Here is a 12,308-nt window from a genome sequence, read left to right on the forward strand (position 1 = left end):
GACGAGGTTCAGTGATTTAACTGATGATGAAATACAGAATTTATTAGATGAAACGCTAAGCAAGAATATGAAAAATGTAATGATTGATTATGAATTCGGATATTAGGTATGTTTTCTTTTAAACTATAGTTGTACGCAATTACACTGTCTTGTTAAAAGTTCGAAGTCGAGAAAACATGTGCATCTCGTAAAAACAACCTTTAAAAAATGAAGGTGTATAACAAAACAGTTATAGACTGTGTCCTCGGACAACAGTTGTTTTGTTAGACCATCGAACGGATCTGTTGCCCTCAACCTACGGCTTCGAGCAACAGATCCGTCCTCGGGTCAAACAAAACAGCTGTTGTCCTTGAACCCAGTCAATAACTGTATATTATCTCAGAAAGTGCAAACAGACACAAGCAATACGCGTTTATAATTTTATTTGGCGATAAAGGGCACGGCTGATTAAAGTATCAAAAGCAAACAAATCAAGTTCAAATTGTGGGCTGCCTCACACAAATGGCAAGCCTCAAAAGCATCATATCAATGTCAACATCAATTAGGGATTACCTTGACCCTGGGAGATGCAGAGGTCAAGGTCAAATTCAAAAACAAATTCAACATATGACCTTGACCCTGGGATATACAGAGGTCAAGGTCGAGATTCAAACACATCAAACACACATGGCCTTAAGCCTGGGAGGAGCAGAAATCAAGGCCGAATTTTCAAATCAAATGTCATATTTCACATGTCCATAATAAGCCGCTCGTTGGGCAATGAGCTCATAAGTCACACCAAAGTCATTGTTTCTGTATCAGCCGCACCGACATTTATTTGGGAGTGTAACCTGAAAGATAAAGCAAGCACAAGCAGTATCCTGGTTTCAGAAGAAAAAGCAAAGACACAAAACAGTTCCGGGTGGGTGGGTTTGGGTTTTGAAAATTCAGATATTAAATACAAATTCTTATGAAATAGGGGAACACCAACCTGTGTGTAGCAGTTATAAATGGAAAAGGTTGATTTAATCCAGGGCACTTAATTTATATATGCCCAAGGGAAGTAATTGTAGAGCAATGAAAGACAACTCAAATGGTTTGCAGCCTTCGATAACAGCATCTTATGTGAACATGCGTAACACATAGATGCCAAATTATCTCAGAAAGTGCAAACAGACACAAGCAATACGTGTTTATAATTTTATTTGGCGATAAAGGGCACGGCTGATTAAAGTATCAAAAGCAAACAAATCAAGTTCAAATTGTGGGCTGCCTCACACAAATGGCAAGCCTCAAAAGCATCATATCAATGTCAACATCAATTAGGGATGACCTTGACCCTGGGAGATGCAGAGGTCAAGGTCAAATTCAAAAACAAATTCAACATATGACCTTGACCCTGGGATATGCAGAGGTCAAGGTCGAGATTAAAACACATCAAACAAACATGGCCTTAAGCCTGGGAGGAGCAGAAATCAAGGCCGAATTTTCAAATCAAATGTCATATATTTCACATGTCCATAATAAGCCGCTCGTTGGGCCAAAAGACTCAACTGCAAGAGCTTTGCATCAAAGCCCTTTCAGTTGGGTCTCCGCCACCGATTGGGTGGGGGTAAGAGCGGCAGCCGTGCCCTGTCAGGTTACGTGTGGGAAAACTTATAGTGGAGGGTAAACTTGGGCCTTGAATTTCATGATAGATTCCAGCCCGCCTTGCAAGGTATTCAAGAATATTTGATTGCCCAATTGTGATAAATGTACCCCATCGGATTGAAAAAATTGAGGATGGTCGGATATGTCAGGGTAGTGAATGATGGAACCCCCAACCTCGCACACTCTACTCTGAATAAAGGAATTAATTCGTTTTCTAGCTTTCTCCATAGCTTTTGTGTTTTGTGTGTATCGCCAGGCAATTCTGGGCAAAATAAGAGACCATATGATGTGTGCACTACAAAATTCTTGTCTTAAATAATGAACCAATTGATTTATTGCCAATCTTATTTTTCTCACAGAAGTTTTACCCAAGTCGTTACCGCCACAGTGGATTAACAAGGCGGTAGGGGAAGGGCCTACTTGCCGTAGGGTCTTTATCTTGTTAACGGCTTTGATCAATTCGAGTCCTCCATAACCCTGCCACCACAATGAAACTTTTATCCTTTCTAAATTGAGATTGGTCCCTACAGGCCTATGTAATGACTCTACATGTGCACGTTTTATGATAGATGACCCAAACATCCAAATGAACTGTTCATCTGAAATTACACGATACTGATTTTAAAATTTTGGTATGCGTATATAAGTTTTATAACAATTTGATGCCCATCTTCCTGAGGATTGTATAACACTGGGTGGAAACCCTCTTACTGCCAATTCCGTGCTGGCCCCTATTCTAAAGGAATGAGATTTATAGGCTTTTGTATCCAATTTGAGAGCTGATATTGCCTTTTCCAAGACGGATGTAAATTGATACCTAGTAACAGGGGAACCACAAAAATGACAAAAAAGTGGACCTTTATGCTTTGGCCTCATCATCAAGAACTTTGTGAGTATTTTGTAAGGGCAAGCAATATCACCCGTGCTTTGGATTTGTAAAGTTGTTCCCCTGCCAGCTTGGTCAGTTTTGGAAAATTTTACTTCCAGCTGCAGGCATGAATTGATGTGATCAATCTGTAGATTTTCCCTCAGTAAGACCCTTTGATTGTTTTTGTGTGATACCACTACTTCACTAACTCTCAAGAACCCATGAAAGGCAGTAGTGAAGGCAGCAGAAAACAATAGTGTTTCATAGTTGTTTGTGCATACACTGGGCAGTATTGCTATTATATCTTGCAAAAGTTGCTTTGTAATTGGCAATCTGCAATCCTGCGTATGGGCAATACATTTCAGACCTTGCAATAACTTAGTTACCAAGAATTGGTTGGTCGGATCTTGGTAGCCTTGCAATTTTACAAAGTGGGATAAACCTGCTAGGTAGGAACGCACTGTTGCATAGGTAAGACCCTTGAGTGACAAGTATGCTACAAACTGAACTACTGAATCGAGAGAGGGTGGCCATGGGGAATTATGACCCTGTTCACTACAAAAACTATTATAAGCCTGGAGACCAGTTTGGTATGCCTTGTGCGTATTTTCAGAGAGGGCTGCATGAAGAAGTTTGTTTACTTCAGCTTGGAGATGAGAGACTGGAAGCTGGCTGGAACGCTCAGCGGTGAGGTCTGTGCATGAGGTGCGACCTGGTGGAAGCGTTGCCACTGTTTACGAGATATTGAATCAGCAATTTCGTTACATTTTGTATTTATGTATACTGCCCTGAACAACAAGTTGTTCAACATACATTTTATTATGAAAGGACGGAGCAAACTCATCACTCTTTTTGATTTGGATGTTTGCTTGTTGAGGATAGTGACCAGTGCCTGGTTATCAATGTGAAACAGTACCTTCCTATTTTCAAGATTTCTCCCCCATAGACTTATGGCTAATAGCACTGGGATCAACTCAAGTGTTGTCATGTCTGAAAGGATGTCTGTTCTATCCCAACCCGAAGGCCAAGGAAAGTAGCACCATTCCCCTTGAAAGTATGCCCCACAGCCCAGATCCTTAGCACCTGAGCTGTCTGTAAACAAATCTAGCCCTAAGTTGGAAGACCACTCCGACTCACAAAAGTACACTTTCCCGTTAAAGTCTTGTAAAAATGTTAACCATAAGTGCATATCTTCCTTCATTTCTTGATTCAATTTCACTGAGTGGTGTGGCTGCCGCACACCAATGGTTGCATCATGCATTCGCCTAACAAAAGCCCTGCCTGGTGCAATAGCTTTAGTAAAGAAATTGAGCTTCCCTAACATTGACTGTAATTGACGTAGTGTTACCCGCTTTCTGCCTACAAGTTGCTTTAGCAATAGATTAAGTTCTATGCACTTTGCAGTTGGAACCCGTACCATCATGTCAACGGTATCAATTTCTAGCCCTAAAAACACTAGACTATGTGTGGGACCTAAAGATTTGTCCTCTGCCAATGGAACCCCTAATTCCTGACTTGTTTGTTTAAATGTAACCATTAACTTTGAACAATTTAAAAAATCCTTGCCAGCGAAAATAAAATCATCTAGGTAATGATCAATGGTAGTCAAGCCACTCTTTTGTTCCACAACCCATTGTAAAAAAGTAGCAAACTCCTCGAAAACTTTGCATGATAAAGAACAACCCATTGGAAGGCACTTGTCTATGTAATAATTTCCATCTACCTTGATTCCCAGTAGGTCAGTCACCTGGATTAATAGGTAGCAGTCTAAATGCTGATTTAATATCCATCTTCCCAATATAAGCCCCCCTACCTACTTTAGCTAACATTTGGACAACAGCATCAAAAGATGTATAATGCACTGTGGATTCTAAAGGGTCAATATACAGGTTCACGCTATTATCTGGAGGAAATGACAAATGAGTAATAAGGCGCCACCCTGAATTATCACCTTTCGGAACAATTCCAATAGGAGATATGCGCAGATTAGATATAGGCAGTTTCTTAAATGGTCCTCCAATCCTTCCTAATTTAACATCATTGTTTATTTTTTCCATAATTTCGTGGGGATGTTGACATGCTGAAACTAAATTACTATTTTCTAAATGGGTTCTTGGGCCTGAATAATGTAAATGGAATCCAAAAGAAAATCCTGACAATAATTTGTTTGCTACAGATCTATTGGGATAGTTTACCAGGTACTTTTTTAGCACCGATTTATTGATTGGGGTTTTTCCTAGTTCCCATATGTTTTTGGTTGCCAGCATTACTGAATTTGTGTGGTTGTGGTGACTGTTGTCTCCAATATTGATGTTGGTTTTGAAACCCTGCATGGTGATTGGACGAGGTGTACGAGGGGCTTGGGCGACGAAAAGATGATTGACCCGATTTTTGTCCATAAGGTGTGTAGAACTGGGGCTTATTTGGATTGCAATTAACTTGTGGGTGCAGGCCACTACAACGAGTGCACGAATGAGAATAATGGCATTGCATTTTTGTGCAAATGCCCTTAAAGTTGTAGTCGAAGCACTTTTGTGTTGTTTGTGATGGAATGTAGGGCTTAGGTGACATATAAAGTAGCCATAATTCTGTATCAACTTCCCCCCAGGAGCTGACTGGATTGATAGCCTTGCGAAGTCGGTATTGGGTGTCATAATCAAACCAACTTACTGCCCCTCTTGCTGCCCCTAGCCTTACTGTATGGATGTACTTTAGTAACTCAGGTGATTTAGCAGGGTGTGAGGCCAGATATATTGATGCAAATATTAGCATTGCATCGGTCCATTTATCAATGGAGTCAATCTTTTTTGTCGCCTCTTTGGTGATTATCTCCCCTGCACTAGTGAGTACCAAGTTTCTTTGACTTGTATTAGCCCCATGACCCCCAGCAGATGGGATGAGGGATTGAAGTTCAATAAATTTCCCTTGCACTATATTGTGCCTAACTGACTCACTAACATGCATGCCTAAATTATGCACTGATTGCATAGGTACAACATCATTACCTTCTGCTGGCTGCTGTACCCCTGGTGGGCTTTGCTGTGGGGGAAGTGAGATTGTCTGTATATGCTGCTGTGGAATCTGCAGATTGTGTTGGTCCTCTGTACCCTGCAGCGGGGCCGGTAAACTTAACTGGGAATGAGAAGGGTACTGTGGGGTCTCCATCGATTGACGACTTTTATCCTTGTCAGGTTGTGGATCAGGCGGTGGCATAGCTTGGCCGTCTTGCCGTCTCCCCCTTTTGGCCCTTTTGGGTGGGTGGTCGGATGTCTGTCGTTTGCGTGGCATGACAGTTGACCGCCTTGTGCAATGATTCCCTCAATGAAAATTCAACTCATTTAAATCATATACATGTACCTACATATATCGGTAAATGAAGATCGAATAATACAGATCTCTAGCTTTTCGGTCCGGGGTAATGCATATTGCTTATAGGAAAGAATTGACCGAAATCCCGTAACTGCTAGAGGCTATGTATTATTTTGTAAATCAACTTAACAGATATAAGATAATTTCTAGTCCAGGTAACTGCACCAGGGTATTGACTAGGCATGCAAAGGTAAAAAATACTCAACGTGTTATCCATGAAAACCCCAGTAGCTAAAAATTTCGCATCTCGATCCCGATTTGAATTTATGACGTCAGTCGCCAAGTCCTGCGAGTGTAGCTCGCGCGTAAATATATAATGACCATATAATTAATATATCTGTAATAGTTTGCATGCGAACAAAAGGAATTAATAAATTCCTTTTGATTTGTATGATAATCCCCCCCCCCATTAAAATTGGTAATGAATCATAAAAATAATTAATTCGAATCGTTTTCCATTGTACGTACTTTTCACTGTATCAAAATGTCTAGAAAATTTAACAATCAATGTTTGATCAATTAAAAAAAAAATTAAAAAATGTAATGAGGAAACCAGCATGACCGGTGATCAGAGACACAAGTAAATTAGACAAACAATCCTATGCCATCGTTACATCTTATGTACTAAAAATGACAAATATATCAATTAAACGCAATAAACAATTGTGCTAAACCAAATTTGAGGTTTAGTGTATTTGAAAATTCAGATATTAAATACAAATTCTTATGAAATAGGGGAACACCAACCTGTGTGTAGCAGTTATAAATGGAAAAGGTTGATTTAATCCGGGGCACTTAATTTATATATACCCAAGGGAAGTAATTGTAGAGCAATGAAAGACAACTCAAATGGTTTGCAGCCTTCGATAACAGCATCTTATGTGAACATGCGTAACACATAGATGCCAAAATGTTTTCATTTTTGTATCACAATTTCTGAAATCAAATACATTGTAGTACAGAAATCGAATGTAAATTTTGAAATACGAAATAAAGTATAGGTCACATGATTTAAAAAATAAGTACAATGTATCAAATTTTATAAATACTGTATATTAGATAATTACAAATGCCTAAAATCGCAATATTTCAACTTATTTATATTTTTATATACTTTAATCTTTCATTTACATGTAACATTTAAATTCATCCATGCAGTTAAAATATACAAAGGAAACGCGGTATTTTACAATGTAACGAGTATACTTGTAACAACGTCCTAAGATCTATCTTAAGAGTTCTTGAAGTTAAGATAGTTTTGTGAAACGGTTCTGTCGTATCTTATGATTGTCATAAGTCAGATCTTAAGACACTCCTACGATCTATCTTATGACAATCTTAAGATAGTTTTGTGAAATCCAGCCCTGGTTTCTTAATGAATAAGAGTTAGGAGGTAAAATACATGGCCAAAGTAAGTCCTGCAAATATTGGGGGTGGGGGTCAATCCATGAACTATCTTGTAGAATAGCACAAGTTTATGTATTTTCCTTCTTATTGCTAAGATATCCCATCCAAGTTCATTATAAAGTATCGATCTTGATGAATTTACCCTTAAACCTGTAATTATTCGTGCTGCAGCAACTTGAACATCTTCAAGTAAATTAGGATCTCTCTCTGTACAATTATCCCAAACAATATTTGAGTATTCAAAGATGGGCCGAACATAAGAAAAATAATTTTTTATCAATGAATCCCTTTTAAGTTGATACTTTAACATTCTTAAGACATAAAAGTGTTTGATTTTAATCATTGATTTCGAAAATGGATGACCAGTTTACTGATTAATGCATGCAAAATATAAGAAACAATCACAGGCTCTCGATGTTTTACACACACACACACACACACACACATACATACATACATACATACATACATACATACATACATACATATATATATATATATATATATATATATATATATATATATATATATATATATATATATATATATAATGTCTATTCGTGAATAGTTTGTTTACAGGAAGACTTTTAAAATATAGACATGTATATACATGTATATTTAAAACTTGGAAAGTCTGTGGACTACAACGTCATATTATATGTATATAGTAACGGAGATTAAAAGCAGGTTCATAATCCAGTCCGTCTGGTTAGTGGCAGCTTGGTGTAAATTTAATAGTATAGAGGGCGAATCTCAAGTCGAACTGAAGTTCTCACAGAGAGAGAGAGAGAGAGAGAGAGAGAGAGAGAGAGAGAGAGATGGGGCATATCAGTTACAGATCCACCCCTTTTAAAAGCGTTCGATTTACAACACAGTATTTTCAACTCACGGTTAAAAATCACTGTATTCTTACACTGTCATCTCAAAATTCTAAGTAAAAAAAAAAAATTCTAGTATATTTTTCACTACACTTGTTTTCAAGCAGACCTTAAAACATCAATGAAGCCCTCTGCGAACCGAAAACTTACAAGTTGATACGGCGAAATAAAACTTCTATCGTGCACAGGAAAAAAAAAACTGCGGCGGTTTTTATAACTTAACAGATTTGTATCTATCTAGTACATGCACATAAGTCCCAACTTCCCCGCGAGATTTACAGTTCCCGTGAGAGCTATAGTTCCCATGATAGTGACAGTTCCCGTAAGAGCTACAGTTCCCGTGAGAGTTACAGTTCCCATGAGAGTTACAGTTCCCGTGATAGCTACAGTTCCCGTGAGCGCTATGTATAGTTCCCGTGAGAGCTACAGTTTTTATCTAGCACAGTCCCAATTTCCCTGTGAGATTTACAGTTCTCATGATACTTACAGTTCCCATGAGAACTACTGTTCCCGTGAGATTTATAGTTCCCGTGAGAGCTACAGTTCTCGTGAGAGCTATAGTTCCCGTGAGAGCTACAGTTCTGTAGACAGTAGACACGTCACCAGCTGACTAGATGAAGTGACTAAATTTTGAACAGGGCCGTAGCAGCGAGGTTTCTTTATCGTGCACATGTCCACAGTAACAAGCCCCGTTTTTATTATATATCCGGAATTTGAAAGACCCGTGACTTCCACTTCCAATGCCGGGCGCTAGAGGAAGAAACAGTCACAACCTATGTTAAACGTCCGATGCGGCACTTGGATCTAATCCGGGCCTCCTAGCTGCGAACACCCTAAACAACAGAATGTGAACTTCTAGGACTATGGTGAATTCATGTCATAGTATTTAGATCTTTAAAAATCATGTTCCATCTGTTTTCTTTGTAGAATTTGCAGTACATTCGTAACGAAAATGTCAAAAACTCTGGAGGGAATTCTGGATGAACATGGTCTCGATAAAGATTTCTGGCACAAAAAATTCAAAGATACAGGTATTACGAATGCAAAACAACTGAAGCATGCCGACAAAGAGGTTCTGAACCAGTTAACGCAGTATAAAAGATACCAATGGGAGGAAAACGCCCTGAGAGCCTGTTTTCCTTCTATTTCCGAACCTTCTAAAGAGGAAAAGCAGGAAAGAATAGAGAAAATGGACAAATCTCTGAACGTGCTCCTACAGAAACTGGATACAATCACTGACGAGAAAGGTAGAATGGAAAGAATGAAAATTAAGTTTGAGATTCCCCCCGGACAGAGGGATCTTCATAAAGAGCTGACAAAAATGGAGTTTTTAACTAATGAGCTTGCTGTTCGGGAAAATTTGACACCGTCCCAAATAGTGACCAAAATATCATCCGGCCGGATCATGAAGGGATACTATATCGAGAAAGATGTCTGGAATCGTGTACTTCCGCGGAGGCGATTGATCGACATTCCCGGCGACGTGGAGATTTTGGGTCCGAGGATGGAGGAGGCTTTCACTAGTACGGAGTTCTTCAGTGAAAAGAAGTCAGGGCTCTATGATCACGTGGTAAATCACTGGGGATTTAACGCCGCCCTGTCTGGTGGAGTAATTGGAGCCTTCAGTGCTGACATCGGCTTCTCTATGCAGAAAACCGACGATGAGTCCAGCAGCGAAGAGTCCCAAGGCGGATTTACTGAAATCAAAGAAACGGTCTACGTTCCCGCCGCTTCGTTTTGTCTGGAGAATGTGCCTCACTTTATATCGTCTGACGCTCTTAAAGCGCTGGTGAAACTGGAGGAGAATCTGAAAGATCCTAGTAAAACCTCCCAGTTTTTCCAGGAATTTGGTTCCCATTATTTCGCGGGGACTTATCATCTTGGTGGTCGCTACACTCGCACTGTCGTCTGTAGGAGTAACACGACAATGACCAAAAGCGAATCCATCAAGCTATCGAAATGGGCCCTACAGGGAGGGGTGGCAGGCATTTACGGAGAGTTTACCCTTGGAGTCCAGGCGGGGTTTGAGAAGAGCAATGACGAAAGCAGCAGCAAATTTAAAGAAGATGAAGACTACAAAGTAGAGAAGAGAATCATAAAATGCGGAGGACCCCCGGAAGCCGATTCCATACCACAGTGGAAACTTGGTTTAGTAAAATACCCCAAGACCTGGGCTGTCATTGACCAAGATGTGCATAAAGATGAGTGGAAAGGGGTTTGGGAGCTGCTGGGAAATGAACATGCGTCGAAGTTTTCAGATATTGAGAAAATCCGGTCAACACTTAAACAAGAATGGGAAAACGAATTCCAAGAGAAGTTAGAGGCAAACAGAAAGCCAAAGAAGCAAGCAGAGTCACAATAGACTGTCTATGAAAGAACGGAAGCAGGGTCACAATAGACTGTCTATGAAAGGACGGATTTGTTCTGTCATTTATTGCACCTGCATATGACTGTTTTGTATCATTAAGAATTCATTATTTTGTAATAAGCGTTAGAAATAATAAACTTCACTGCAACATGTTACAAACATGCGAAGTAATTTAAAATTGATCTGCATAATCGAACACAAATAGAATTACATCCTTACAGGTCAACTGCTCTTTCCATTGGTATTAGATATGCTCATTCAATCTCAAATTATAAAACATAAATAAAGCGGCAAGCTAGATTACCACTTATGGTGGTACATCTATAGGTACATGTACTCACAACTGTGTACTATGTACTCACAACTGTGTACTATGTACTCACAACTGTGTACTATGTACTCACAACTGTGTACTATGTACTCACAACTGTGTACTATGAACAATGATTTATTACTGCAACCTCGTTATGTTCATGTGAATATTACAAGTAGAAGATGCATACCATTGTTTTTTCTTCTGTCCGAAATTCGCAAAGGCTAGGAAGGACTTCTTCGGTCATTTTTAAAGACTTGATAAAGACACCATATGTTTTATGAGACGATGATTCGCATGGTGTTAAATTAGTTTGTATTTTTCAAAGATATATTAGAAAACCTGGCAGATTCAGCTAAGCTTTGAATTGAAATGCTCTTAAACAAATAATATTAATATTATTACAATACACATGTATAATGTCCTAAAATGTACTGTGACTCATAATGTGTGTACACATGTCATAATCTACATGTACACTGTATGTAGAGAGAGGGCAACATAAGTTTTCAGAACATATGCCTATAATCACATTGTATATCCTTTATATTATGAGATATGATAAAATCAAAACACCCATTGGCATACATGCATAATTATACATGTATGCAAATTACATATTGATTGCTAAATCAATCAATTGAGCATATTCGAAAAAAAATTCAATTGGCATATTTCATGTAATTATTTGCATGTGCGTACGTATTTCACACGCAGACATGTGTCTAATTCTACCACCTGACTATAGTATTAGTGTTTGAAATCTTAATTTACAATATGCAGTATTCATAGTTTTGAAGTTATGAAATAAAAAATCTACATTCTTAGTAATGCTCATGCAACGTAAAATCTGTGTAAATACATGACTGAAGATAAATGTCCCAGTTGAAGGTTTATGTTCAATTCAAACTCAACCCCCATATGCACTTATTTTTAATTACAGTGAACTTCGATCTTTGTTTCTATGCAGCGACAAAGCTGGACATTATTCTTCCAGTTTACCTTGTGTATTTATCTCTATTGTTCCCATGACGGAGGAAAAACCTTCCAATTAACATGGGACTAACAAGAAATACACGAAGGGATTAACTGAAGTATACACAGGCATGCTAGCTTGTCAAACGTAACAACACACGGAATATACTTTGTTTTCTGTATCTCATTTCATATCTGTTTTGTTTAACTGAAAAAATTCTTATAACAATATGATGTATATAAAGTGCTTACTATTCTTTTCTCACTTAAATTTTTAAGTTTTTTGTGTGTGTTTTTTTTAATTCGCATTTGAATTATTTATTGCATAATATTACTTTAAAAACCTCCGAATTTTAGTTAATTTCAGCATTGCGGAAACCATTAGGAATCATAGTCTACAGTTTCCGCAGACTGAAACTTAACGGAAACTATATAATCGTTTACGCACAGCGTAAACCATACGGGAAACCTCAACTTCAGGTTTTCGCAGACTGAAACTTG

The 12,308-nt window shown here is 38.5% G+C and overlaps 1 protein-coding gene across 2 annotated transcripts in view; it reads right to left on the reverse strand.

Moving 5' to 3' along the window:
• Positions 1-6,198, reverse strand: part of LOC125675594 (galectin-9B-like) — a 36,101-nt gene extending 29,903 nt beyond the window's left edge. The window contains exons 1-2 of one of the 2 annotated variants that reach the window (XM_048913348.2): positions 5,503-6,198; positions 406-2,228 (exon numbers count right to left, since the gene is read on the reverse strand). In XM_048913348.2, the coding sequence (XP_048769305.2) occupies positions 1,636-2,228; positions 5,503-5,785 (876 nt within the window). In that variant the 5' untranslated portion in view covers positions 5,786-6,198 and the 3' untranslated portion in view covers positions 406-1,635. Of the gene's footprint in view, positions 1-405; positions 2,229-5,502 lie in introns of those variants that run through there. The other variant, XM_048913350.2, reaches the window with a different exon arrangement.
• Between the last annotated feature and the right edge of the window lie 6,110 nt (positions 6,199-12,308).

This window comes from Ostrea edulis, chromosome 3 (genome assembly GCF_947568905.1).
Source record: "Ostrea edulis chromosome 3, xbOstEdul1.1, whole genome shotgun sequence".
Taxonomy (NCBI): domain Eukaryota; kingdom Metazoa; phylum Mollusca; class Bivalvia; order Ostreida; family Ostreidae; genus Ostrea; species Ostrea edulis.